General features: G+C 48.3%; 1 protein-coding gene across 2 annotated transcripts in view; it reads left to right on the top strand.

The window, feature by feature from the left end:
• Positions 1 to 21,027, top strand: part of Smoc1 (SPARC related modular calcium binding 1) — a 153,622-nt gene extending 132,595 nt beyond the window's left edge. For both annotated transcript variants that reach the window (XM_028789650.1, XM_028789646.1), the window contains exons 8-13: positions 3,557 to 3,749; positions 4,278 to 4,360; positions 6,389 to 6,494; positions 14,201 to 14,445; positions 18,633 to 18,686; positions 19,174 to 21,027. In XM_028789650.1, the coding sequence (XP_028645483.1) occupies positions 3,557 to 3,749; positions 4,278 to 4,360; positions 6,389 to 6,494; positions 14,201 to 14,445; positions 18,633 to 18,686; positions 19,174 to 19,190 (698 nt within the window). In that variant the 3' untranslated portion in view covers positions 19,191 to 21,027. The remainder of the gene's footprint in view (positions 1 to 3,556; positions 3,750 to 4,277; positions 4,361 to 6,388; positions 6,495 to 14,200; positions 14,446 to 18,632; positions 18,687 to 19,173) is intronic.
• The last annotated feature ends 2,277 nt before the right edge of the window (positions 21,028 to 23,304 follow it).

The raw sequence follows: 23,304 nt of genomic DNA on the forward strand, positions 1-23,304 counted from the left end.
TCTCTCTCTGTATGTGTATCTGTGTGTTTCTGTGAGTGTGTTTCTGGAGAAACTTGGGGGATATAGTCCCTCTTTGTCAACAACCCTCTCCACCTTCTCTCTATCTACTTTGTCCACCATGAAATTCCTGTTTTCTGTCACCACAGTAAGGTCAGCCCACTGGTTGCTGATGACTTTCAAAGGTATTTAGGTGTTGGTTACCCAGAAACTTCCGCTTCTTCCTCTGTCTCTTCTCTCAATGTGTCTTTCTCTTGAAGTCAATAACTGGAAAGTTAGACCAGCCTGAATCCTGTAATGTTTATATTTGTTGGCCATTTTTGCTTTTATAAAATATATATAAAAGATGAAGAAGGAGATGATCTTGGAAGAGAGGATAAACTCTGGGCTCCAGCAACGATAGGGGATTAGTTAAGAATTCATGCTGTCCGCCCTCTCCTCTGCTCCTAATTACCATGGATAATCATGAGGTACAGAGATTTGAGCCAGTCCTAGCAGACAGAGATGTCCTCTGTGCTGATCCTATTTTGGCCGACACATAAGACCTGGGCTCTGGGCCCCACAGACATGGTTTATGTTTATCTCATTCAACCTGCCCTTCCAGCCCTGCCTCCAGCCTAGCTCAGTGCTGTTCCTAGCTCAGTGCTCTTCTGCCCTGGTCCACTCTCTTCTCTGGCATGCCACGTGTGACTGGGGAAAGGCACACTGTGTGTCTTCTGGTGGCAAGGCCAGGACTTTGTGTGTTCCCAACTTGAGATACTTGTGTGTTCCCAACTTGAGATGCTTTTCTGTTGTGTTTCTTCTTTGAGTCAGAGGTTTCTTTGCCAAGTGGAGACTGACTAAGCTCTCACTGCTTGGCACCGTGTCAGGAGAGGGTTGGAAGGACATATGTGGAAGCATACAAGTGGGTGTGGTCATCCATCCTCATGCTTACCCTCCTGTGATGTGGGTTATGTCTTCCAGGCATATCCAGAGAGCCCTGGCTCCTTTTCATAGTTACCGGGCCATACTTTCCATCGTATCTCTGTTTCAAACACTTTCCTAAGCAGAGATGAAATGTTTCGGAATGACATGCATCCACGTCAGCAGAGTTCCTTGCTCTGTGACCTAGTGTAGTTAAAAAAGACCCTCGAAATCAATCCCAGCTTGCACTCTGTAAGCTCGCCTGAGAAAACCGGGAGAAGTGGATGGTGAGACACCTCTGGGAGGTGACTGACAAGAGTCCAGGGTGGCTCCAAGATGGAACTGGCTTCCGGTCCTCAGATATGTAAATGAGTCTCTACTCCCTGGAACATCAGTGTCTGTGTGCCAACTGGGGTGCTGACTGAAGGGCTTGCAGGGGCTACAAGAATCCCCGTGGCTTAAAGTGACAAAGAGTTCAGCAGCTCTAGCTGAGATATTTTGTATCCGTTGTTATATAACAAGCTAGCCCAAAGCTACTAGTGTATCAGAAAAATAATTTATTCTTGCCAATGTTATCTGTCTGTGTGTCTGATAGAATGGCTATCTCACGAGTTTAACGTGAATTGGCTCCTGGGCTTATCCAAGTGGAGGAGAGGTCGGGGCTGGAACATCCAAGATGACCTGTGTCATGTTGCTAGCTGACCAAACCATTTCCCTCTGCTCCTTCAGCAGGGCAGAGACTATGTAAGAGCATCCTACATGCTCTTGGGGCTTACTGAAAGTGTAGGCAGAAACTGCAAGCCCTCCGGAAGGCCTGGGGCTTCTTCTCCGGCTACACCACACTGCTCTTTTGTGAGTTAAAGCCCACAAAAGTCAGAGTCCATGTGAGATAGTGTCTCTCACTGAATGTGGAGCTCATGGGGATGGCCAGAGAGCCCCAGGGATCCTCCTGCATCTGTCTGTTCCGCCAGTTGGTGCAGTTATGGAATTGTGGTGCCCATGCCAGGCTTTTTATCCCTATGCTGCAGATCTGACTGGAAGTCCTCTTGTTTCTGTGGCAGGCACTTCACCTATGGAAGTAGCCTACCTTGCCAGCCCAGCTGTTCTGTCATCCCAGGATTTCCCTTACAGGGCACCAGATCTTCAGAGTGGACAGTAAAGTGACTACACTGCCTTTTTCTAGATTTGGGAGCTTCACTGTCTTTATGGTTTACCTCTCCATAGGTGGTCATAGAAACTGAAGGATTTCCAGAAATCTATCCACAGGGCCCAAGCCCCGGGTCAGCTTTTCTTCCAGCCCGACTCCTGCCCCAGCTTCCCCAGTTCTCAGGCCCAACGTGGTGTGAAGTTAGGTTCACCATCCATCTGCCCTGGAAGAGGGGGAGGTGTTTTTCCTCTTCCCCTTGCATCTGCAGTAGTCTGATTTATGGCTGGAGAGGCTGGCCTAGGGGGTCTTAATTTAAAGCCCCTGTCAGAGGTCGTTACACAAGCGTGGTGCCAGTAAAAGCTGCTTTCCTCTCCCTTTGTTTCTTTGTCAGCTCTTTCATGGCATGAAATATGAGGGGGGAACTAGGCTACCAAACTGGATCTGAGAGATCTATCCCAAGCCCCTGGTGCAATCCCCTTGAAGTTGTGTTGGTGTTTGCCTGTCAAGATCTAAGGAAGGTGGAAGGGTTAACTTTAGGGGCCATATGGTTTGTGCAGATTTTCTTTTTAAAACATTGCCTGCGATAAGGAAGCAAACACCACACTTTATTATTTTTTTAAACAGTTAAACAAAAAAATAAAATCGAACAATAACATTGCCTACCTCCCAAATAAAGCCCAAAGCAAAGAAAGGAAAAAAAAATCAAGAAGAGAGGGCGATTTATGGGCAGGGTTTTCTAGGAAAGGGTCCGATAGGTGTGGGGTTTTTGTGAGTGGGTACACCTGGCATAGGGCCCCAGTTACTGTCTCTGTCTGGGCCTGGATCTGGAGAGAGTTGGCTTGGCTACTTGGACATGTTCACGTGTTCCTGAAGCTGCCAACTACAGACACCTTTCTGCCTCCCTTGTTTCTGCTCTTGTCTAATGAGAACATCAGTGGATAATAGATTCAAACCCACTAACTTTCTTTGTCTCCCTGGGTTGGAGGGTGAAAGCAACCAGGGCTGGCTCTTGCTTCTCTTTCATTCGGGGCATGGAACATTACCCTGCACAAGGGTGGTGGCCTGTGGTTCTATCCTGCCATGCCTGGACTAGGAAGTGTCCCCTTTCCATAAGCATCCCAGCATTCACTTGCAGGGCAGTCGGACTACTGCCTGCCTCTCCTGAACCCTGTAGTCGGCATGTCAGCATGTCGGCAGGGACGACTGCAAAAGTGGAGGATCATTCCAGCTCTGGAGCACACTGCAGCTCAGAGTAGCCCTGATGTCCTGGCTGGCTTGTTGCTACAGAGGGCCTCTGTGGTGAAAGTGCTGATGAGTCTCTGGCAGTATAGACAGCCATAGGGAGGCTCCGGTCGGACCTCTGGGGCTTTCACCTTGGCAGCATGCAAGACGTGGGTGTCTGGGATGATTCATCGGTTCTTTGGGGCCAGGTCTGGTCCTGGCTTTTTATTATGGATTCTGGATAGGAGGAGGAATAATCGTCACCAGAAGCTGCATCTTCTCTTACAGAGAAAGTCCATTCTTGTGACCAGGAAAGACAGAGCGCCCTGGAAGAGGCCCGGCAGAATCCTCGAGAGGGCATTGTGATCCCCGAGTGTGCTCCTGGTGGGCTCTATAAGCCGGTGCAGTGCCACCAATCCACAGGCTACTGTTGGTGTGTCTTAGTGGACACAGGGCGCCCATTGCCGGGGACTTCCACACGGTAAGCCTCTCAGAGCATCTTGGGACACAGGGGCCAGCTAGCTTCTGGTTATTCTGCCCTTTTTTTTTTTTTTTTTTTGTCTTTGCTGCCCTACTTCTCACAGAATCAAGTCATGGGGAGGTCTGCTTTCCAAAGCAGATGAGGGTCTAGCAGAAATGCCTGGGGACCTGAATTCTGACCACCGATTTGTGGACTTTAGAAACCTACTTAATCTCTCTCAACCCCAGTTCCCTGATGAAAAGCTGATGTACCACTCTGGTCTTGAAGTGACAAATAAAATTCACATGCAGATTGGAGATGGCATTGTTATCACGCTTGCATGGCTAAAATGACATGCCTGAACATGTCTCAACGGGAGCGTTTATGCTGGATTGTCTTTTAGTTTCCGGACAGTTCCAGGACTGTTCTATTTTCCTTCCCAAGGGCTTTAGGCTTAGTGACACAGGTCATTGCTGGGCAGTAGTGGCTGAAGAAGACTCAGTTGCCCACCCCCCTTAAAACCTCTCACTTCTCTATCTTTCCCCCAAGCTATGTGATGCCAAGTTGTGAGAGTGACGCCAGAGCCAAGAGTGTAGAGGCGGATGACCCCTTCAAGGACAGGGAGTTACCAGGTAGGAGACAGGCACCTTCAGTTCTTTGGGCTTCTCATCCCCTCACTGTGCTGGGGCCACTCTCTCCTCTACATAGGTTTTTTTCCAATCAGCAGCACAGAGCAAGGCATGCTGGGACCGCTCATCATAGGAGCACAGACCTGGAAGCTGTGGAATCTAGAGCCAGTCCTGTGCCCTTGAGAACACTGCTCTCTTATCTTGCTCTTTCCTCCTTGTCTTAAGAATGTAGTCAGGCCAGGCACTGGTGGTGCATGCCTTTAATCCCAGCACTTGGGAGGCAGAGGCAGGTGGATTTCTGAGTTCGAGGCCAGCCTGGTCTACAGAGTGAGTTCCAGGACAGCCAGGACTACACAGAGAAACCCTGTCTTGAAAAACAAAAACAAAAACAAAACAAAAAAAAGAATGTAGTCAGGGACTTAGAACTCTGTCACTGGAGTGTCATGGCCATTTTCCAAGTCAGTGAAGTGGGAATGGCATTTTGGAAACAAAGATAGCTTACAAGGAGTGGCTTCCCTGAGGAAGCCTGGTGTCTGCCACCTGTTCTGGATTGCTTATATGATGACCCTTGCTGACACAGGGTGGCCAGTAAGGGTGACAGGAGATATACTGACAATAGCCCAAGATCCCAAAATTGCTTCTGGGCTGGGTTTTTCCTTATTTGTAGGAAACTCCAAGTTGCAATAAGAATTCTAAACACAGGGTATATGGACTGTTTTCCCCTGTAAATCCTCTTAAGTTCCTCTCTTTGTGTACCATTTTAGAAAAAGCCCAAGCATAGGGAAGTCTTCTCACAGGTGACCTTGTCTCAGACCTACACCCACAAGGAAGAGCATCACTGGAGAAAACACCTCCACGCCTCTATGGAGGCAGAAGCTAAGTGTGTGATTGATAGCTGTCTTTACTCAGTACAAGATTAGGTCTGTGCTGGTGGGAACTTGTACCATCTTTCTATTACCCATCAGGACTCCAAAGTGAGGATGGAGAGAGGGGAGTCCTGAAAGTCCGGGACTTTCCATGTGGGGTTAGTAGAAATCACAGTGTCATAAAATTTGAGGCAGGGTGGCCAGGGTGCCTTCTTCTAGCCACCCCATGACAGACAAAAATAACCATTCTATTTCATGCCAGACAAGGCTTATTCTAGTCCTCAAAGACACAGGGTTTACAGAGGAGAGGAGAGAAGTCATAGGCAGATAAAGGAAGGCATGCACATATAGATTCAGGGCACGTTCCCTCCAGAGAAGAGTGAGGTGCTGTGGGAAAGACGTTGAGAACCTACTGAGTCCACACTGCTCTGAGAAGTCAAGTTTAGTTTGAGACCTTGAGGGTTGGAGAGAGAAGGGCCTAGCTGTTGAAGGCGTGGGGGTGGGGCTGATGGCCCATTTGATGCAGGTGAGTAGGGCTCCTATCTCTGCAGTGGTAGGGCAGGGTTTCTCCAGCAACACTTCTCTTTGTGGCATGGATCTGGGACAGGCATACCCGTGAGAGGGCTTACCTGTGTTTGGGCTTTTGCCAAAATAGCGAAACAGGAATAGGAACTTGTGGGTCTTCATGGAGGAGTCTACAGTTACCATCCTATCTGGATAAAAAGGGGCAAGAAGATGAGGATTTTGATATTTTCACTTAAATCACAGAGGATTCTCTCCTTCCTTTGTGCTTTCCCAACGTCCAGTTATGATGCAGAGCAGTAACTGTCTAGCTCTTGTCTTGAGTACACTGGTCCAGCATATTATGGTGAACTCTGTGAGGCTAAGGTCCCTGTCTGTTGTCTTCCTGGCATTTACATAGTTCCTGAGTTGGTACTCAGCAGAACTCTGTAAAATGGAAGAAAGCTGAAAGCTTTATTACCCTTTGGTCTGGTGTTTCTGTGTGGATCATGCATAGAGGATAGTGGAGGCTGATGAAGGTCCTTTGAGAACTGAACACATCCCCAGTCTTTGGCTGGACAAAGACTCTAAGAGGATGGTAGCTGAGGAAGATGTTGCCTTGGTAAGTTATTTGCATTCTGCCTTCAAATCTCTTGTCTTTTAGGCTGTCCTGAAGGGAAGAAGATGGAATTTATTACCAGCCTGCTGGATGCCCTCACCACAGACATGGTTCAGGCCATTAACTCAGCAGCGCCCACTGGAGGTGGGAGGTGAGAATGTGAGCAGGACTCGGGTGTAGTAGGGTGTGGCTCTGGATTCTTCAGATACTAAGGGGCGGGAGGTCTATGAGAGAAGGCTGCTTTTCTCTGGAGCATATGTAGCCCCGAATGGCCATGATCTTGCTGTGATCCTCTTGCTTCTGCCTTCCGGGTGCTGAGATTACAGCTGTGTGCAACCACACCCTGAGAAACAGGGACATTTCAGTCAATAGGCATCACATCTCAGCCAGTCAAGATGGTTGTCATCCAGAGGGTGCATGGTACACTGTCATGCTCTTATGATCCCGTTAGGAGGACAGAGCTTGTATACTCAGGATTCTTACATAGACAAGAATTTTAAAATAAAGGAAAGGAAAAAAATATGGTACACTATCTATATTTCTTTAAGATCCTTTAAGCACTCCAGGATCCCATGAACTTACAGGCTAGCTTCTGGCCATGGCTATGTTTACTCTTACTCCGGCACACAAGCCTGACCTCGATCTAGGCGAGCACAACACAAAATCTGAGGAGTCTGACAGGCCATGGATGAGAGCTGCTTTGAGGGTCCCATAGTGCTTAGCAGCCCAGCGTCTGACAAGAGATGCGATGCACCTCAGTTGCCAGGAAGAAGAGATGAGCAAGCATTACAAATGTATGCTATCACATGCCAATGGGCGTGCAGTTGCCAAGGACATGCTAAGCAGCTGCTGATTGATGAAAACCCAGGAATGAAGCTCCATTGCCCCTCTTTGTCTTCCGTTTCACTTTTCATGAGTTCAGTTGTTCACAGTCAAAAAACTGAATTGGCGAATTCTAGGAAGAAAACAATGTACAAGCTTAGAATAACCTTTATTGCAGCATTTTGCTATAATGATCTTAATATTAGTTGTTGCTGCTGATCTCTGCTGCTTACTGTATGCATGTTCTTCATTTGTAAATTGGACGTCATCATAGGCATGTATATCAGGAAAAACAGTGTATCTAGAGTTCTCTATCATCAGCAGTTTCAAGCATCCATGGGGGTCTTAGATAATGTAGAAGGACAAACTAATGTTTTTAGGTCGTTTAGAAACAAGAATGAAAACATTAATAACAGAAGCAGCGTGGGCATAGAATCTCAGGTCTGGGTGCAGGAGTCCTGGCTGCAAGTTCTCCCTCAGCCCTGTAGAGACATCAGCCCCCCCCCAATGCTGATTTCCACAGAAGCCACTGACCCCCCAGGACTGTATGGTCTTAGCTACAGAAAGGGGATCCTAGACATGGCCTGCCCACAGGAGAAGTTAAGATTAGAGTCTTCATGTCGCAGGACAAAGAGATTTTTAGAGGCAATAATAGCTAGAAATTTTATAATGTCTTTCATACCGATGTATCTGAAGGACTTGAAAAAAAAAAACCTCTCCTCTTTTAGGTGTAATTTAGGATTGGGGAAAGGTGGTTTTTTGTTTTTTTTTTTAACACTCCCCAAAACATGGTTTTTATTTTAAGCTCATTCATGCTTCGCTTTGATAGGAATGGAAGTTTGGATTGTTTGTGGTCCTTGTGTTACCCAAGGGCTGGACTTCTAATCAACAGGAAGACCACGAAATAGCTTAGAAATTAGGCAAGAGTGAAAGAGGAGAGAAAGTGGGGGTGCCATGGGGAGGTACTAGAGCTGCCAGCCTTCCTGGGCTTTCCTGGATCCTCCCATTGTGTTACGCAGAAGCCTGGGCATGTACCCAGATGACCCTCAGAAAGATCCCGCTGGCCCCTTGACCCCCACCATCATGTTTCAGGCACTAGCCCTTCCAGCTTCCTTTCACTCAAGGGGTGGGAGGTTTGACGGTGCCAGGACACCCAGTCTAGAATGTCATTCCCCCTTTCTGGTGACTGTCTGGTATATTGACAGATTACCTTCTCCAAGGTCTTTCCCTGATGTATTCCTAGAATTTAGATCCCATAGTAGATATTCGATGTATGTCGATAAATATACAGCCTGAGGGCAGTAGATATGGTAGACAGAGGGGTTGATCTGTGGTGGAGAAACAGGGATATGGGGGATGGGGGTAGGTGTGGGACAGATGTGACTGCTGGAGACCAGGTAGCATATCTGGAGTAGAGCTGATGAAGAGAATCAGGAAATTCAGAGCTCCTGTATATTCAACTTGGCTTTGGAATTGAGAGCATGGGTTTCAGGTGTGAGGTTAGAGAAGCCACATTCGACCATTCCTTGAATCTCAGGGTTTAACAATCAAATCTGGATGTCAGTGGGTGCGAGCGGGGAAAGTTCTGCATCGAGGCTGTGAGAAGAAGGGAGAGAGGATGTTTGGGCAGTGTAGAAGATTATCCCCTCCCCCGGCCTACCACTTGTCAGACATGGTGATTGTTACACATGGCTTTGCAATGACTCTCATGTCTCAGCCTGATCTTGGTGTAAGTTCTATGCTCGTTTTTGGGAATACCTGAAGAAAAGGGCATAGCCCCTCACACGGAGGAAAAGTATATGCTTTATAGTAGGAGACTGCTATAAAGTCTGTGATCCTAGGGGCTGGTAAGAGCTGCCAGGACTCAGGTGGTTAGAGGAGGGCCACGTGAGAGCTGACAATAGGAGGTGACGTTTCCACTTACACAGGGGGAGCAGCCTGACCACGTTGCACCAGGAATGAGGGCATTTCATCAAGGAATACATGGGCAATGGGAGGTGAACAATGTGGGGCCAGGTAGGGCATATGGGAGAAGTGGCAGGAAGTGGCATGAATCAGCCTGGGATGTGGTGTGGACACATCGGAGAGGTAGCTGCAGACAGAGCTGGACAGAGTCATGTCCAGTCATGCTAGAGGCATCAGGGACCACAGTGACTGTGGGTACTTTTGAGTGATCGTCCTGATGGCATTATGATACAAAACCAGGGGAAGTTTTAAAGGGGTTGGAGAGTGGTTGTCAGCAAGAGGGTCATAGGAACACAACTAGGTAGTGAGGAATGATTTCCTGAAGCATTCCACGTGAAATGAATAGATTCTCAAGGCTGTAAATGCAGGGAGAGGGAGAGAGGGAGGTGCCAGCTTCCCTCTATGGCCTCCTAGCCTGATTCAGTGGTCAAAAACGGTGCTTCCCAAATCTAAACTTAGACAATGTAGAGTTGGGTGTCTGGAAACATCTGAGACTGGTACACAGGCCGGACACCACAAGCATCTTTAGATGACAGCCTTCCTCACTGAGCCTTTGCTGGGTGGTTAACTTGTGTCCTTGGTTCCCCCACCAGAGATCTGGAAGGCATTTTTCTATGGACCAGCCATCCACCCATTCACTAGACTCTCAGTCTAAAAGGAAGGCTCTCTACCTAGGTAGGTAGGTAGGTAGGTAGGTAGGTAGGGCACTCTTGGGAGACCCAGCCTTGTCTGTGTGAGCCTCCTGGTCATTCACATGCTTCCTAAGGAGAGACTGCCGGTGGAGTGGTCCCCATCCTCCTAGTAGAGTGCAGTTGGTTGTCTGTTGATGGCTTTGCAAGGAAGAGTCTGGAATGTGGCTGACTTGGCATTTCCCATCTCCACCCGCACAGCTGGTGGGGCTCGGACCCAGCTTCAGATGGGGCTCAGTCGGTCTGCTTGGATTGGCTCAGGCCTCCTGGCCAGCCCTCCTTACCTTCTCTAAAACTGCTTAGGACAGCAGAACTGGGTCCCAGATCTTGGCCAAAGCAGGTTGTGGTAAATGGGCTTGGCTCTCCAGTGATGTGTTACAGCCAAAACCTGCCAGGGCCAAGGCCACAGAATCAAAACTGAGAGTGCTGCAGGAGGATGGCCTTCACCACCCCTAAAATTGGGAGAAGGCTGAGTGTGTCTGTTCAGGGAGGGACCTGGCTCTAGTGGGTTTCCCTATCCCTCGAGGCAGAAGCTACTAAAATAGCCTAAAGGCAGACTCACTGAATATAGAATATATAGAATATCCTGAATATAGAATGAAATGTCTTTGGGTGAGAAAACTTGGGCATTCTACCTACCCAGGTAGCTCTTTTAGAAGAACTTTATCCATGAAAGGGTCCTTATAGGCATCGGAGAGATGCTGAGATTGATCGCTCTTTGAGTGAAAGTGCTTGCTGTCACGACTGACCACCTGAGCTAGATCCCGAGAGTCTATACGGTGAAAGGAGAGAACTGACTCCCATCGGTTGTCTTCAGACTTCCACATGGGTACTGTGGTAGGTGCACCCACAGACAAAGAGTCATACACATACAAATAAGTGAATAGATGCAAAAAAGAAAAATGTGAAAGGATACTTTCAGAAAGTTGTGCTAGCTCAGGGGGCCAGTGGGATGTGACTTTGAGGTAAGGGTATAAATGGCAGAGTCTGTGATGACAGGGACTTTGACAGGTACTGAGAGGCTCCTGGGAAAGCTGTCTCACCCATATCTAGCATTCTCCTGCAGGGGGAATCTCAGAACTGCTCAGTTCATAGAGGTCTCTGGTGTTTTCTCTTGCGAATGCTCAGTGTTGCTATGGCTATCCTGGGACTCACGCTAGACCAGAAGTATGAAGGTTCTTGGTGTTTGTTCCAGTAAGGTGTTGGGTTCCCAAGTATAGCCCTGTCATCACCAGTACAGCTAAGGCCTTGTTACTGAAGGGGACTTCTGGAGATGAAAGGGGTTCAAAAGCAGAGCCTCGTGATAGCTAGAGTGGAGGGGAGTAGTTGTCACAGAGGCAGAACCCTTAGTCCTCACAGGGTAGCCTGTGGTTTGGAAGCTTGGAAGGGTCTAAGAAGACCTCTTCTGTGCTTAACCCAGCATTCTGCCATGGGCTGGCAGCAGGAAGGGTGTGTAGGCTAGCCATGGGAAGTCAGGGCTGCTCTACACTGAAAAATCTTGATGGAGGAGCAGAGAAGGGGCAGAGGATAGCCAGGAGGACAAAGGAACAGAGCCCAGATGAAGATCACTCCCTGGCCAACTCAGAGCTTGCAAGGTAGGAAGAACTGCTTCTTGATGCGAAATAGCCTGAAGGCAGGTAGGGAGAGCTCTGACCACAGGCGAGCAGAGAACAGACAGGCGGATAGGAGGGCGCTCCAGGAACACGTGTTGGAGGGGGAAAACCTTCTCTGGCAGGGCCTCTGGATGAGATGACCTCATCCCTCCCCGTCTCAGCAACCGAGACTTTATTATTCCAGCCTCCAGGTAGACATTACGCTATGCAAAGCCTAAAGGTTAAAGGAAGAGCTGCCCTGACTTGGCTCTTTCTCGGCTCCCTGACTGCCTCCCCTAGAGAGAGAGTCTTTCTGGGGAGCTCTGGTCTCCTCCAAAGCTTAGGTCCCCTCTGAGGCGCCCCTTCATGTACCCTGAGCACTCCCTGCAGAGTCTCTGCCTGCCCACCCTGTGTTCTGCAAGGGCAGCCATGAGAGCCAGTGCTACCACTAATAACAGAATAATAACATTTAAACACGGGCTATGGCACAGCACTGCAGAGAGTGTCAGCCTGCCTCAGACTCCCTGCACCTGGTTTCCATAGCAGGTTAAGCAGGGTCCCCAGGAGTCAAAGGCCAGAGACAGCTTGTTGTGCCTTGCACCTTCCCTAAGGGTCTCTCTGGGCAGAAGCTGTCAGGATGAGGTCCTACCGACATCCTTTTTAAAACCCAGGATGTCCAGGGGATTAACCCAAGACTGCTGTCTGCCTCGTTAATAAAGGACTAGACAGCTACCAGGGGTGACTAGCTTTTCTTTGCAGGGGTGGAGGGGGTAATGCAGCTTCTTTTTGCTTGAACTTCATGTCACATGGGAGTCACTGTGAAGTGAGTGAGACAGGGGATTTTCTAGCTCCTTCTCGGGGAGGGATGAGAGGTAGTCCACTCCTTTCTAGAATGTACAGCAAACCTGAGAGGGTTGTCATATCACCGAGTGCCTTGGACATTTTTTTTTTTTAAATCATGTATATCCTCAGAGTATGCTATCAGGTCCTGATCACCTGGTCTAGGGTTCCTGCTTACCAGTGAACTTCCTTATCAGTGCTCTGTTGCAGACTGTGCACACCAGTCATTTGAAATGTACAGGGTCTAAACCTCGGCTTCACTCCTCTCCCCAAGGGCAAGTGACCCAGGCATTGGAATATGGAGTCCAGCTCATAGCCATCGGCAAGCCCCAAGGACAGAACCAGGACACGTGTGTGTGTGTGTGTGTGTGTGTGTGTGTGTGTGTGTGTTCAGGAACTCCAACTCATTCCTCTGGAACAGACCTGTCATTGGCTTTTTTTTTTTTTAAAAAAAAACTAATTAGTATCTCTCTGACTTCTTTGAGTAAAGATGATGCATGAATGATTGAGTAATAAATAAAATGATAGGTAGGCCATCGAATATAATACATACACAGAGACATTGCCTTTGTAACTTTGTGGTCCAGAGATATGAACTGTGCCAGATGTGGTCATCACTACGAATCTGAGTACAAAGATGTATTCCTGGTCACTAGTTTCTCTATTAGCTGGGGCCCTGGTTAATATGTTGATATCCTAGGTCCATCCCAGACCTCCTGAGTAGAAACCTCAAGCTTTAGAGACTCACCCCAGCAGGTTTAGATTGCTTTAGAATCTCTGTTTGGGTCTGGAGAGATGGCTCAGCGGTCAAAGAACAAGCAGCAAACACAAGAACAGAGCTTAGATCTCATCCGTTAATGTAAATTCTGGGAACAAATCTGTAACTCACTCCAGCACTCAGCAGGTGGACAGAGTATCCCGAGTCAGCTGCCTAGCTAGATCAAGTGTGTTGAGAGCTGTGACTTCAACCGAGGGACTCTTTCTCAATGAATAAAGTGAGAGTGACCAAGGACCACTCTTCTACACACAAGCACAAAGCCACAGATCAGGGGGACATCACACACTTCATCTGCCAGTCTTTATATTTTAGGCTCTGCTCCTCCTAGACTATAAGCAGCCTGAGGCTAAGCTGACGTCCTCAGTCCTGGCACTGGGTGTGGTGACCACTCAGTGCTGGGTCCCATACAGGAGTTCAGAAAGCATCCTATCTGACAGTGATCTATGGGTCATGAGAAGGACAGTTTAGATACTAGGCATGGCTTACTCAGGTGGACTAAACCTACATAGTTTGTCTCCAGTGCCTATCTGCACAAGAAATGTCCTGGATATTTCAGAAGGCCGGGCAGGTCAGTGAAATAACATCACTTGGAGGCCCCAAAGGAAAGAGCTATTGCTACCTGTTGGCTGATAGCCCAGCATGATGACTGTTTTGGTTTGGTCTCTGTTGCTGTAACAAAAGACCCTGAGCTGGGTAATTTATAGAGAAGAGTTTTATTTTGGTTTACATTTCTGGAAGTCCAAGAGCATGCAAGCATCCATTTGGCTTCTGGTGAGGGCCTCTTATTAGCTTCAGCTAACTCATGGTAGGAAGTAAATGTAGAAAACACAGGCAGACAGAGATGAAGGGAAATGAGTGTGTGTTGGTAACTGCTTCATAACAGCCTCTTCTTATAAGAGCTAGTCCGTTTCCTAAGAACTGACTCAAGCTCTGTAGAAGGTAATTAATCTCTCTTCAAGGGTCTACCTTCATCCCCCAACACGGATACATTATTAACATGGATACATTATTAACATGGATACATTATTAATGAGTTGGCAGAAGCAAATGCTTAACCGTATCAAATACCCTGGCATTTGGCCGTTTGGGAGAGAATCACATCAAAGCAGGTTGACTCCTGCAAGATCCTGAGTGGTGTTTTCTGGGGTGGGTGTTTCTATCCATGACCCAGATTCTCAGAACCAGACCCCAGCCACACCCTGGAGGAGCGAGTGGCACACTGGTACTTCAGCCAGCTGGATAGCAACAGCAGCGATGACATTAACAAGCGAGAGATGAAACCATTCAAGCGCTATGTCAAGAAGAAAGCCAAGCCCAAGAAATGCGCTCGGCGCTTCACCGACTACTGCGACCTGAACAAGGATAAGGTCATCTCACTGCCTGAGCTGAAGGGCTGCCTGGGTGTTAGCAAAGAAGGTGAGTTCCACCCTCTGTGTGCCTGCTAGACAGGGACCAGGATTGCTATCTTGAGCAGGGAGATCCTAGATCCTCACGTGTTCACCAGCTGTGTTCACCAGCCGTTTTCGGGAGTGGGCTGTGCTTCAGGGCTAGCTGCCTGCTGCAGCCATGGAACTGACTGGTAAAGTTGCTATTTTTACACAGTCTACTGAGAAGACATACTAGTTATTCATGTACTTTGTGATTAGCACTATCAGAGTATATTAGTTAGGGTAGGGCAGACTACAGTAAGTGTCGAATAGACTCATACACACCATAGCTCAACTTAGCAGAATTTGCTTATCTTTTATCTTATCCATGGAGCAGGGCAGCGTAGTTCCAGATTGTGTGCATGTGCACGTGTGTTGTATGTGGTATGCATATGCAGGGGATAACACAAGGGTAGAAACTTCTCTATATAATACCCCAAGGAAGCAGGTATTGAGAATGGCCCTGATGCCTTCATCAACAGGCTTTTGGGGGCACTGTGTGGGTTTGATTTATTCCCCATCCATCCTATAGAGTAAGCTTGGGTGTGTGAGGGAATTCCCTAGAACAATCTTACAAGTGGCTTGCGTGTAATTTCTGATGGTTCACGAACTGGAACTCTGTCACTGGGCTGTAGCAACTATAGGTGACAGGAGGCAAGGTGAGGCTCGAGAGCCCTTCACTCAAGTGGGAGGCTTTACAAAGGCAGTGAGGAACCACTGGATTGGGAAGGTTATATATTTGAAAGAAACTGTAGCTCTCATCCCAGGCCTACATGGGGACACTTGCAACTTAGCGAGGAGTTGCTGAGGCCTGACCTTGTCCCATCGCATGTCCTTTTGGTCCTGGGAGTACCTGTCCAAACAGCATCTAAAGCCAAAGGAAGGTATAGTGTGGTGACTTGGTCCACAGAACCCAGGGAGCTTCCCTCTGGAACTTTGCCAGGGGCCAGGTTTCTGCCACTTTGAGCCAACACACAGGACCTAAAGGAAGCATCAAGAGGAAGCTGGGTTCTGGGATGCAGGATTTAAGGGTCGGTGCTCTCCTGGATGCCCCTCCAACCCCAATTCAGCCAGGAGCAGGCCGTAGATTCCAGTCATCTGAATAATTTTTCCTAGAGACTCCTGGGGTACTTTGTGTTTCTTATCCAACCTACCTTCTTGACCCTCTCACTTCAAAGGTGGCATTGAGGGTGTGGCTTGGAGTACCTGTGTCTGCACATGTGATTGTGAGATGCCGCATGCATCTGTGCTTGTATCTCTTTGGTATATCTCTGTGAGCATGCCTGCATGGTACTTGTCTGACATCGTTTCTGTCTCTGTGTGTACACACATGTGTTCACCTATGCCTGTTTTTAAAAATTATTTTTTGTGTGTATGAGTGCTTCTCTTCATTTATGTATGTGTAGCAGGTATGTGTCTGGTGCCTGCAGAGGCCAGAAAAGGGCCCCTTGGAACTGGAATTACAGACAGTTGGGAACTACCATGTGGATGCTGGGAACTGAACCTGGGTTCTCTGCAACAGCAGCAAGTGATCTTAACTGTTGAGCCATCTCCTCAGCCCTTTATGCCTGACTTAAAGTATATCTGTGTATGCATGATTATATGCATACTCAAATGCATGTGTGTACATGCTTTGAGTGTGTGTGTGTGTGTGTTACTGTGTAGACGGAAAACCCACAGAGAGTATGATGGGACTCTTCTTTCCACTTCATTCCTCTGTCCAGCGTAACACCCTAATCCTAGAGCCCAAAGACTTCTATTGTTCTACGTTAGAAGAGTCTGGATTAAGGAGAGGAGCAGTGCTTTGCACTCATGAGGCAACAATGTTGCCAGTGCTTGGCTCATCAGTAGGACTTCAAAGTCTAGCGTCTGTGCCCTCTGTGAAGATGACTCCAGAGTGAAGAACAATGTCTCTTGTGAGCAAGCCAGTCTTATTGCTTGGGGAAGCCACGAGAGTGGCCAGAGATGGATCATGGGAGTGGGGCGCAGAGGTACAGTGGGGCGCAGAGGTAGCCTTGGGACTCTGTGAGCAGAGATAGAACCTGCGGGGAGCTGTGTGGCCAGTGCCCTGACAAAGATGTCCATTTCCAGGCATATGGTTCCAGCAGGAAAATGGAGGACCATGGAGAAACCTAGGGAAGGAGTGAGGACTACTGTCTAGACAGAAGTAGGGATGTAGGTACAGAGACCCTGAAGTCAGAGAGACGTGACTGTTAAGCTCTGTCAGTTCTAGCCCTATGATTTGACAAGCTACCTCATCTCTCTGGATTTCAATGTCCTCCTCAGCCAAATGGAGGTAGCAGTATCTACCTTGGAAATTTGGCATGAGAAGTTAACAGTTTAGAGCAGGTGATAGGTGGGACAGAGTCCAGATGCACAGCGATCACACAGAAGCTATCAGTAGCAGAGGAATCTACCCATGGGATAGAGGTGCCGCTTGCTGGCAGCCTCAAGGTCTCCCTCTGCTCCTGGTGGCAGGAAGCCACTTGGCTAGATGATATGTGGGAGCCCAGGCGCAGGTCATCTGGTATTTTGTGGTGCCCTCTGGTGGTCTGAGCGGGACTTGCATGCCAGGTGGGGGCCCAGCGTGGCTGGGAAGAAGTGGGACTTGAGTGTAGTTTTGGGTTCGAGGGACCCAACTTTTGGAGATGCCACAGGAGCACCCCTGCTTTTGCCTTCGAGAACTCTCACTGGAGTTCCCAGAATGGCAAGCCTGACATTTGGAGGCCTGGGCCTCGATAACTGGTCTTTTCCAAGTCATAAAGCAAGTTTGTCTCCACCCTATAAAGCAAGCAGCAGAGGACTCTAGGCTCGGTGTCTCGGAAGTGCCAGCTTTTCCTTGGGCTCAGTCTTCTCCTTTCCCTCTGAGGATCAAGAGCTCAGTGTCCAGCGGGTGACAGCCAGCACTAAGTTTGCTTCTTCCCAAAATGCTGTGCCATCCTGGGATTTTAGCCATATTAAATAGGGATAATTTTACTCCTGTTATGTAAGTTGTCTGAGGTACAGGGATGTACTTTTAGCTCTCCATTTTGTTTTCTGGATCTTAGCTGATGAATCAGGGCCAGGACTACCACAGGCCTCCTCTTTCTATGTACAAATCTTTGTGTTTACTTCTGAGAGCAGCCCCTGTGGAGTGGAGCAGAGTAAATGTAAACTCCAAGGTCAGGCAGCTTGGCTCTGCCCTTTCCCACCTGCCCACCTTGGGTCTGCACCTCTTATCTTCCTGGATTTGTGTCCTCACCTGCAAACCTAGATATACCACATCTACCCTTATTTTGTCTTGAGTCTTAAGGAATGTTGGGAGAAGCTGAGCTGTGGTATCATAGGATCCATAGATAATCTTGGGCATAGCAGGAATGAATCTGCAAACCCCCCATGAACTCAGCTGATCCTTGGGGCAATCCTACCTGGGAGGCAGAGAGGTAGAATAGATGTCTTAATTCCGTCTTCTGGTTCTGTCCAATGATGTTCAGAGGCATGCTCAGAGACACAGGGAACTGGCCCACCTCCTAATATGCTCCCCCTTTGAGGGATCAGGTTTTGAAGGAGCACCAGGTCCTATGCACAGAGGTGGGTGTTATCAAACCAGGTATTGGACCTTGTGTAAGTCACTCTGAGCCTTTGCCCACAGATTTGGCAAGTGAAGTAACTAAAGTTTCTTCCACCTCTGACATTACAGGACTCAGAGACCTAAAACCAAGACAGTAACAAATAGTCACTAAAGGCCTTCCTAGCTAACAGCCTAGGGGATTCAAAGAGACATCCAGAGTGAGTTCCAGTACCACAGTGGGAAAGGAACATGAAGAAAACCTGTTTGTTCTCTCTTTTATTGGTGACCGATAATATGAGTTCAAGGTCAGCCTGGACTTCAGTGAGAAATACTATCTCAACAAAAACAGTGTCAATGACAGCAGGAGCAGCAGCAGCAGTAATAAGCCAGTGAGACACCCCAGCCTGGCTGTAGAAAAGACCGTTTAAAGGTGCTGGCAGACAGTGGGTTTACTAGGCAGAACATAGCAATAGCCATCCACAGACCAGGATGCACAGCCATGTCATTTCTGGTTCCCTCCCATGCATCGGTTCTAAGGGCAGAGCAGGCAGGGGCTCCAATACAGGAGCTCTGCCAGCTGTCTGGGTCAAGGCCTCTCTCATGTCATGTGTTCCTATTTGTTGCAGGTGGCAGCCTTGGCAGCTTCCCTCAGGGAAAACGAGCAGGCACAAACCCATTCAGTAAGTCGCCTTCTTTCTGGACTTCCCTCTTCTGTGGACTCCCTGCAGAAACTGTGGTAGCATAGCAGCGAAGCCATAGACCAGATCACTTAAAGGCCCACACTCCGTGTCTGGTGGGGATATGAGGAAGATGTCATCAGTGCTGAAAGGATTCTGTCACCCCCACCTGCCATTTCCCCCAGGCTAGGTAGTATGATCTGGTCAGAACTCACCAGAATTCATCCCATGCTTATCTGGCAGAGTCAAGGTTTTTACAATTCCGACTGAAATGTACAGTTCCTAACTGACTCTGGATGCTGGGTGCTGCCTCAGAGTAACGGTGGGTAGGAGGGTAAAGCATGCACGTTGAACATGGAGGTAACCTGCACGTGACCTAGTCCATGTCAGTAGTGCAAAGGACGTGCAGATGCTTTTGGAGCTGAACATTTCGTACACTGTTAATGGCTCATATCACTTTTCTTTTTTGCTCTCTCCTTCCTGCTCCCAGTCGGACGCCTCGTCTAAAGAGCGGAAAGATCAAAAGGCCAATGGAGAGTCCAAGGAGACTGGACTGACCATCAGAACCTAACTCTCAGCGCTGCCCGTGGCCCAGCCACAGCCCATGTAACATAAGCGGTGCCCGCCATGTTTGCACTTTTAATAACTCTTATGTGTGTGTTTTGTTTCTGGTTCCATTTGTAAACACCAGTTATCCAATACCACAGCGGGAACAGGAAAGGGAAGAAAAGCTGTTTGTGCTCTCTTTTATTGATAAATTTTTGGATCTGCTACTGACAACTTTTAGGTTATCGGGGGGAAGGATGGGATTGAGAAGAAAGAGATTTATATACTGTATATAAATATATATGTAAATTGTATAGAACTTTTGTACAGGCATCAGCATCACTGTTCATCCCTTCCCTTCCCTCTACCTTCTCCGGACTCACAGTCCAGCTCTCTCAGACCGCATCCTTAGATTACCTGGGTTGCACTGCAAGTGGACTCCGTGAGGAGATGGGAACCCTGTGCTCGTGCTGTGGACAGCACGTTTTCTTCTGGTGGTAAGAGGGTCGATGCCATTAGCTGTCAAAGTCCAGTCACTTGGCCGTTGGCTGGGTAGGAGGGGAGCCCAGCTGCTGTGATGGCCCGCATGGATTCCCGTTCTCTGGTGATCCACGTGCTCTTTCTATCCAGATCCCTTGGCAGTCTACGGTAAATAACGGAACAATATCTGCTTGAAGGGATTGAATTTGGCTACTTTAAACATTCCCACCTATGTTTAGCACCTCCTCCATGTAGGACAGACTCCTAAGCATGTGAGGGAAAGGGCAGGGCTTTCCTTCAGCAGGTGTTTAGCATCTGAAGAAATGGTGAAGAAGACAGAAGACTTGAACCAGTTCTTCTGCAAACCCACAAGAGTCTCCATAAGCATGTCATTCCCAACACTAGAGTCAGACTAGGTTTTACTTCCGTGTTCTCCCTCCATCTCTTGCCCTCATCCTCACCGATTGGATCAGCCACCTTGTTGACCAATACCAGAGTTGCTTTTTACTCCTCCAGGTATCCTCATCGACTTTCAGAATTCTAGAATTCTAAAACTGACATGGCGTCCCTTACCTCTGCTTTCTCAGGAGGAATAGGAGCAGTGACCCAGCAATAGGGCAGTCTAGGCTTTTGCATAGAGTGTCACCTGGATTGCATCAGGACAGATACGCAGCCTTTTCTGTCTAGGAGACATACTGATTCAGATGTCCTTCTGTCAGAGCAGCAAGTGACTCTTAGCAGCTCCTCCCATGGTAAGCCATGATGACAGTGAGGGAGGCCAGGACTGGTGCTTTTGCTGGCTATCTCTTGGCAATCTGCCTTTCCTGGGAGTCCATCTCAGTATCCTGTAAATGCATCCACCTTGGTAAACCCTGTTCTATCTTGGGTCTGGAAGACACTGGCCCCATAATGCTGCCCACATGTGGGGGGCATCTCAGGGCTTGACTTGATGAAGTCTTGGCTCCAGAAGATTCCTGCTGTTCTGGTGAAAGTCACACACGTTGTCCCACAATGACCAGTGACATGTCCTGTCCTGACATGGTAAGGTGGAAAGAATGCCTTCTCTTGGAGCCTTGAGTAGAAACACCGCAGCATGGTGGAGTTGGATGGCCCTCACAGCAGACTCCAGCCTCGTTTCCTGGCCTCAAGAAAATGTGCAGAGAAGCCACCTCTATGTAGGAGTTAGAATCTGACCAGCCAATTTCTCTCTCACAGATGGGCGTAGGCTGTGCTGTGTGGTTTTCCCTTGGGGAGGCGGGAGTAAGGAAAAGTATTTGTAGCTTGTTTTATAAAAAATAAAAATGGCTAAACCTTGGCAGCTGGTGCCTCTTTCTTTGGGTGGCCTCCTCTGAAGGAGAGGCCCCATTTCCTAGAAGGTTTCATGATTTTCCTGGTCTAAGTGCTCAAGCTCTGATTCTGGAAAGTCTAGGTTGCATTTAGTGAGATACCAGCAGGGAGCACAGTGGCCCCTGGGGTGTGTATTTCCTAGGAAGATGCCATGGGTCCTCTTGGCTCTTAACTGCTAGTGTATATACTTTAATTCTCCCTCTGACCTTCACCTGTGCAGAAGCCCCAAAGTATCCTTATTCCGGGGCCCTCCCCTCAAGCCACTTCTGGAATGGAGCTGGTAGAACATTGGGGCAGGAGCATGGACAAGCGTATTCTGTCTTCAGCCTGGTGGGCATGGCTGTGTTAATCATGACCTAGACCCTGGGCTGGAATGCAGGTGGAAAGCTGACTCTCTGACCCTCAGTCGGGTTTGTCCAGTTCACATTTCAGTTCTACGTGGCACTGAGTGGCACTACTTCTGAGCTGGCAAACTCTGCAGAGCAGAGGACTTTGGGATGGGGGTTGACAACATGCTTAGGGCCAGGATAGGGGTCAGGTACCTGAGTCTCCTGTGAGTGGGGCTATTTCCTTTCATCCTCTTTCCCTGCAAGGCTGTCCTTGGAAATGGCCTTTGTTAATTACCCACTTGGATAGCTTTTCCAGATTCTTCTGGCTGCAATTTGGGCCTTTGTCCTCTGTGGGCACACAGAAGATAATTTTTTTTCCTTCACCCAACCTTTTATCCCACAAGACTTTCCTGGAGAAGGATCCTAGCACTTGACTAGTCACACAGTCCTTCATCATCTCCTACCCCATCCAGTTCCTCTCCAGTTTCAGAAGTTTCTGTTTTGAGGCAATGGGGATAGCTGGTTTGCTGTACACTGCTGTACACTGTCATAGGTCAGTGACCAGGCAGCATTGTTCCAGGTTCTAAGTGTAGATTCAGGCCTAGGAAGAGGGACAAAGTGATTGCCAGGCCTGGGGAAAGTAGGCTAAGGAGTCCTTTTGTCTTCAGATTTTTGGACCTCAGGCCCTGAGCACTGTTGATTCCCTAGGGGGCATCAGAACAGTAGCTTCTGCATCAGTACCACTTGGGACCTTGGGCTGCATCAGCTGGGTTCACTGTCATTCCCAGCAGTTCAGGGTCTTACTTAAAGCCACTCTTTTGCAGAGGATTGCCTGCCTGCAGGTTTCAGAGAAGCGAGGCCAGCACTTTCCACGCAGGAACTCCAGGAGGAGTCAGAGTTGATTTGACCTCCAGCAGAGAGTACAGAGAGGGGCAGGTGGGAGCGCACCTTTGACAGCATCCTGAAATCTCATCCCTACACCTTTGCTCCTCTGGTTTTTTTTTTTCCCCAGACAGCTGCACCAAGAGTCAAGGAAATGACACAAGACAAGTCCATTCTGTTTTTGCCTCACCTCGGGGCTCAGAGCCACGCACCACATTCACAAGGAGGGAACTTTGGGAACAAATTCGGCAGGGAGGTCTAGAGGCTGCAGGACTGGAAATCTTTTTGGGACCACTGAGTGTTGACAGAGGATGGGATCCCAGGTCCCAGGGGTCCCAGTGATATAATATCTGCTTCCCCATGGGGGTGGGACACTATCAGCTCTTAACACCTTTGTATAAAGATAGATGGGTGGATGGATAAATGGACAGACAGACGGACAGGTAGGCAGGCAGACACAAAAATTAAAATAACAAACAATACAGAGAGGTAGCTAAGTAAGCTTTCTAGCCAATTATCCCCAAAGCTTCTAACTGATCTGCAAGATCATGGATATACCATTAACGAGATTCAAATCTTTCCCAGGAGCCCTGACCTGTTCCAGTTGAACATGTGAGGGGAGTGCGAAGTCAGATCTTTCACGAAGTACCACCAAAACCTTCAACCCTTCACCACAGATCTGTGTGTCTTCTGCAACTTTCATGGCTTGCTAAGGAAGCCCTAACTTTGGTCACATCCTGTCTACTACTTCCTGTGCTGGGTAAGCCAGCCAGTGCCCTCTTGTCATTTCTCATCAACAAAGAACAGATCAATCGGAACAATCCCTTCTGCTTGCCACTTCATCAACAATGTGGCCTCAGCACTCTCTTGCTCTGCAACATTTCTCCCTTCATAGGATAGATTCCAGGAAAGCCCTTTTGCCCAGATCCTCTTAACAGGACTATTGATTCTACCTAATGGTTGATGATCCCGTATGTGATAAGCCGGGCCTGTTCCCAAGCTCAAGGCCATCCTTTAATAATCTACACACTTGATAG

This window comes from Grammomys surdaster, unplaced genomic scaffold, assembly GCF_004785775.1.
Source record: "Grammomys surdaster isolate TR1022 unplaced genomic scaffold, NIH_TR_1.0 127, whole genome shotgun sequence".
Classification (NCBI taxonomy): domain Eukaryota; kingdom Metazoa; phylum Chordata; class Mammalia; order Rodentia; family Muridae; genus Grammomys; species Grammomys surdaster.